A 5,768-nucleotide genomic window follows, 5' to 3' on the forward strand; every position below is an offset into this window, starting at 1 on the left:
GCCCCGCCCTCTGGCGCCATTGTTATCTGGGCGGCGGTCTTGCTCCCTGCGGCCGGGGGCGGGGGAAACTCCAAGCCCGCCCTGCTTTCGGGAGGTACGGAGGGAACTTGTGTTTGTTGCTCCCAGTCCACGTGGGGCGGCGAATTCCTTCTGTGAATATTAACTCACAGTCCCCCTTAACCCTACCTCTTAGCACCCCAACCCTGGCACCCCGGTTACGGATCATGTCTCACAGGAGAGAGCCCCCCATTATATCCTGGGGGAAGGGTTGGTTGGTGAAGGCAGTAAGTGGTACTTTAGGAAAGAGGCTAAGACCTTCCCTACCCCAAAGTTGTCTTTTTAAAATATATCTATATCTATATATCTATATATTGATTTCAGAGAGGAAGTGAGAGGGAGAGAGAGATAGAAACATCAATGATAAGAGAGAATCATTGATTGGCTGAAACATCGTGATGAGAGAGAATCATTGATCTGCTGCCTCCTGCACACCCTTACTGGGGATCAAGCCTGCAACCTGGGCATGTGCCCTGGCGGGGAATCGAACCCATGACTTCTTGGTTCATAGATCTGATGCTCAACCACTGAGCCACACCAGCTAGGCCCCAAAGTTGTCTTTAGGTGGGGATATCTTAAAATAATCACTTGTGCCCTAACTGGTTTGGCTCAGTGGATAGAACGTTGGCCTGCGTACTGAAGGGTCGCAGGTTCGATTCTGGTCAAGGGCATGTATCTTGGTTGCAGGTACATCCCCAGTAGGGGGTGTGCAGGAGGCAGCTAATCGATATTTCTCTCTCATCGATGTTTCTAACTCTGTCCTCCCTTCCTCTCTGTAAAAAATCAATAAATATATATTTTTAAAAAATAATCACTTGCTTTTATTGTGAGTTTACTGTTTTTATGGAGCAGAGGGCACATTCTAAAATAATAGCAACTTCTATTCAGAGTTTCCCTTCTTGGGTTACTGTACTAAATGCTTTATAGGAGTTGCCTGAAGTTGTCCTCTCCAATGTCCGGCCAGCACAGTGCCTGGCAGTCTGGAGTCTTTTTCAGTCTTGGTTGTGGAATTAATGAATGAGGCATACCTGTTTTACAGGTAAAGAATTTGAGGCACAGGGATTGTGTAACTTGTCCAACATCAACATGGAGTTGTTGATGAAATTATATTCTAACCTGCAGGCCAGCCCCAGAACCTGAGCTCTTAAGCACAAATTCTAGTGAAAGACAACCCAAAACATTCATTACCCTCCACTGCAGACCTGCATAAGACAGGCTGCTTTGGTTAAATCTCACACAGTAGGCAGTGTCTGGCCAGGCATTTGAAGTAAAACAAACAAAAAATTTTGTTTTGTAATTTGGTAGACTGTTAAATCGATTTTTCACTCAGGATAATGGCTACTTTTCAGTGGACCATTTATAGCTCTGTTGTGAGGGCATCAATATTGATTGTCTAGGATGTGTACTTGGGATAAGATACCCCGTGGGTGCTCGGTCAACATTATGCAATGAAGATGATTTGAATCCTTGAAGAGCCAGTCTTTTAGATCACTCCCCAATTACTAACTAGAAGAATGTAATGTGTCACAGGTAAATGGTATCTGTGGCACTTTATCCCCAAGGGGTTGTGCTAGTATAATATGTTAGTCATGGTAATACCTCTTGGACAATCCCAGGAAGAATCAGGAAATCGGATATGTCGCATCAATGTTGGCATGTCAATAGTCTGTCCAAAATCAAACCCGTACCACCACAAACCTGCTTCTGCTTAGTGACTGGTATTAACAGCCTCCCAGTCACCGGACTTGGAAGGGCAGAATCATCTTCAGTTCTTCCTTCTTTCTCCCATGAAAAATTGTCCTTTCTATCACCAAGAATTCTTTAATCCCCAAAATGTGACCTAATCCCAACACCTAGGCTATGATTAGCGTTTATATAAACTGGAATTAATGCACACTCTTGCCTTTGCAATCTATTCTTTACACTCCAGCCAGTCACACTCAAAAAAATAAAACCTGACAGAGTGTAAACCCAATTTAAAGAAAAATCTGAAACTCAAAAACAAAGTTTGAGTTTCACAGAATATTTTAAAAAAATCAATATGCAAATAAAAAAATCAATATGCATTATTGTGTAGCACATCTCAAACTTTAATATATTTACTTAAACTTTAATAACATATTTACTTTAAATGTCATTCAAAGCCTAGTTACTAAAATGTTAGTGTCCTCAAAGACTTTAAGGTATTTCTACACCCCAGCTGTCAAATATAACTTAAATGTAATAATTTAATAATAAAGTAGTTCTTTAGCGCTAAAAAACAAACACACAAAAAACCCCAAAACACAACTAAATGCAGTGTGCATGCACTTGCATAAGGTAGGACCTAAAATTAGGGATCACCAACAGAAAGAATGTTATTTATTCCCTGATTACCAGTAAAATGAATAGGCCAATGGCCAGGAGGAAGCCCATGGCTGATCCCATCCTGAAAAGACTACATTGCGTGGGAAACCAGAGAAGTTGGTGAGCATTTGCTCTAGTGTCCAAGAGCACATCCTTTACGTTTTCTTGCCATCCAAATCCAGTAAAGAAGGCGCGGGGTGGGGGGCGAGAGTAAGAGAGGAAGTGAGGAGGAGAGAGATGGGCAGATGGACTGGGATCCCGGGGAAAGAATTGCCCGCCTAGCCACACCCCGGTTTCCCAGGTAACGCGGTAAACAGAACTTGAGCTCCTTTCCCTCTGTGAACTCCATAGGTGTAGAGTGGTAGGCAGAAAGTAGCGGGGAGTGAAGATGTGCTCTTTCGTGAGAGTAGGGTCCTCCAAAGGGTTAGAGCCCCCAAAGAAATTGGAAACTTCCCTTGGGACCGGTACAGGTTTCCCCTTAGTGATGAGTGCTGTTGGAGGCACGAGGGTGTCTGAGAGGAAGTCTCCCCTGAGCATGGGAGTCGGATTAACCCACAAAGGAAAGGATGATGTAGGAGAGAGGAGGGTGTTCAGGGGAACAATATCTCCCACGGAGTGTGGGCTCAGGGGAGGATTAAAAAAAGACTCCCAGTGGAGGGAGAGCCCCTTGGTTAGTGATAAATACGAGGAGAGAACGGCATCATCAGAAACAAAATCTCCATTGAATAAGGGGCTTGAACTTAAATTAAAAAGACAAGATATTTCTAGGACCCCCTTGGAGAGGAGTAATTTAGGTATCAACAGGGTCTCAGCCTCACAGGAAACAAGACCTTCCCTGGATATGTTGCCAGAAAATGAGTGTCTTCTGGCAAAGTGTTCTGGAAGGAGAATACAGCATCCCTCGGGTATGGTGTGTGAAAGTCCGCAGGCTCTGGGGAGCAGGAGAGGTCCTGTGGCTGGTGCCCCTGAAGGGTTTGGGGCCTCAGTGGAGAAGCAGCAGGCTTTGGGTGCGGAACCTAGCCAGGAACTGGAAAAAGAGCCCACCTGTGTGGTGATGAAGCCCAGTGTAGAGATGACGTCTCCCGTGGAGGTGGACATTGGGCTGCCCCAGCCAGAGGAGCCAGATGCCACGAAGAATACAGAGCCCCTAATGGGCTTGGTGATTGAACCTTCTGAGTGCCAGTTCGCCCAACAGCCTGAAGAGAAAAGAGAGGCTGAAAACTTTGAACCAGGAGTAGAACCTCCAGATCGCATCAGACCCATCTACGCTGGGAAATTTTTTGATCGAATGCCGTGCTATCCAAGTGTAAGTCTTTTTTTTTCTAGTGTTTTCCCAGGGAACTGTGTATAGCCATATCTTTATAGAGGTGATAAACTGATGATACTTGTGTTTGGGTTTGTGGAGTCAAACCGCCAATATTTCATTGGGATTCTGATATCTCTTGTCCCATTGGACTCTTTCTAGCTGTTACTTCGTCCAATCTTCTCTGATTCTCTGCCTTCCTTTCTAGAGGTCAGCATTGTTTTCTGTGCACATCAGTGGTTCCTCTTGATTTTTGTTTTCTCCTGTGACCTTTATTTCATTCCTTAGCCTGCATTTCTCAGTCCTCTCACTGAGATGTTGTATTCTTTTTTAAAAAATATATTTTTATTGATTTCAGAGAGGAAGGGAGGGGGAGAGAGATAGAAAAAACAATGATGAGAGGAAATCATTGATTGGCTGCCCCCTGCATGCCCCACACTGGGGATCGAGCCTGTAACCCACCTGGGCATGAGCCATTGGCCAGAATCGAACCTGGGACCCTTCCGTCCTCAGGCCAGCGTTGTATCCACTGAGCCAAACCAGTCAGGACCATGTTGTATTCTAATACTCATGTTTCTTTTTCAATTTACATGGAATGCTCTTTTTTGGTCAACAACCTGTATTGCTTTTCATTTTTTCTTTTCCTTTTTCAACGAGAGAGAGAGAGAAAGGGAGAGAGAGAGAGTGAGAGAGTGGTGTTGTTCCACTTATTTATGCATGCATTGATTGATTCTTGTATGTGCCCTGACCAGGGTTTGAACTCAAAACTTTTGGCATATCAGTATGACACTCACACCAAATGAGCCACCCAGCCAGCACCTTCTTTTGGATTTTTTAGGTAAATAGTCATGTTGATGCTTTTATCTTTCCTTCTTTAGTATATATGCCTCTCGTATCTATTTTCTATATCATTGCATTGCCTATGATCAATAAAATGGCATTGATAGTAAGGTTTCTTTCTTGACTTTCATGGGAATAATTCTAATGCTTCAATATTGAGTATTATTTTTGCTGAATATTTTTGATGTGTCAAGTTAAGGACACCTATATCTACTCTGAGTTTGCTAAGAATGTTTAAAAATCAGAAATAGACCTTGAGCTATTAAAATGTTTCCCATTGGTTGAAATACACCTTTTCCAGATTGAAATGGTTCATTTTCTAACAGCAAACAATCTTCATATTTGTGGGTTAAGCCCTACTTGGTTGTGATATAGGAAGAAGGAAGGAAAGGTTCAAAGAAAGGCTAACCAATTGTAGTGCCTATAATGAAGAGACAGTATGTTAGGCACTGTGGCTACAAAGCTGAAAAATGATATGGTGTCTGCTTTCAAGGAACTTACGAAGTATGGTAGCAATCATCTCAGGTAGAAACTATAGTTTAACACTAACCCTGCTGTTTGGCTTCTGTACTTATTTGCTTTGTTTAACAATAGAAAAGTTATTTTGATTTTCTGAATTATATAAATTAACCCATTCGATTAAATACCCTATTGATAGTAATGTGAATATCCCATGGGTTGTGGTCATACTGGTCTTAGAAAGCACATTTTCCTTTACCTGGGAAGGACAGCACAATTATCCCAAGGTCAGAGGGCTCCTGTTAACGTGTCCCTATTGACTCAGTGCTCCGGAGACCCAAAAACTGTAATTTAGATCAAACCAGGTTCCTCATTCCAGACCCGAGGGCTCCAGATAATGTGTTTCTGTCAATTCAGTGATCCAGAGACCCAAAACTATAACTTAGGTAACATGCTGCTTCTGCTTCTGTAAACTGCTTCTTTTGCAAACCAGGTTCCTCATTCCAAACCCTGAGATGTAATCAATACCTTTGTGATCTTTGCCTATATAAACCTGGTATTGTAGCCATCTTATCACTATTAGATCTGGGAGAGCGAAATGCCCACTCATAGTCCCGGATTTCCAATAAATGTGACTCTTTAATTCAACTTCTTGAGGTGTCCTTGTGTAACTCTCGGGGTATATTACAACACTTAGAGTTTAGCAGGGGTCCTCAAACTTTTTAAACAGGGGGCCAGTTCACTGTCCCTCAGACCATTGGAG

The 5,768-nt window shown here is 42.9% G+C and overlaps 1 protein-coding gene across 2 annotated transcripts in view; it reads left to right on the forward strand.

Annotated features, from left to right (window-relative positions):
- Positions 1-2,092: 2,092 nt before the first annotated feature.
- EFHB (EF-hand domain family member B) overlaps positions 2,093-5,768 on the forward strand; it is a 39,606-nt gene continuing 35,930 nt past the window's right edge. Inside the window, exon 1 of one of the 2 annotated variants that reach the window (XM_006770166.2) lies at positions 2,093-3,709. In XM_006770166.2, coding sequence (XP_006770229.1) covers positions 2,792-3,709 — 918 coding nt within the window. In that variant the 5' untranslated portion in view covers positions 2,093-2,791. The remainder of the gene's footprint in view (positions 3,710-5,768) is intronic. The other variant, XM_015568080.1, reaches the window with a different exon arrangement.

This window comes from Myotis davidii, unplaced genomic scaffold (assembly GCF_000327345.1).
Source record: "Myotis davidii unplaced genomic scaffold, ASM32734v1 scaffold962, whole genome shotgun sequence".
Lineage (NCBI taxonomy): Eukaryota > Metazoa > Chordata > Mammalia > Chiroptera > Vespertilionidae > Myotis > Myotis davidii.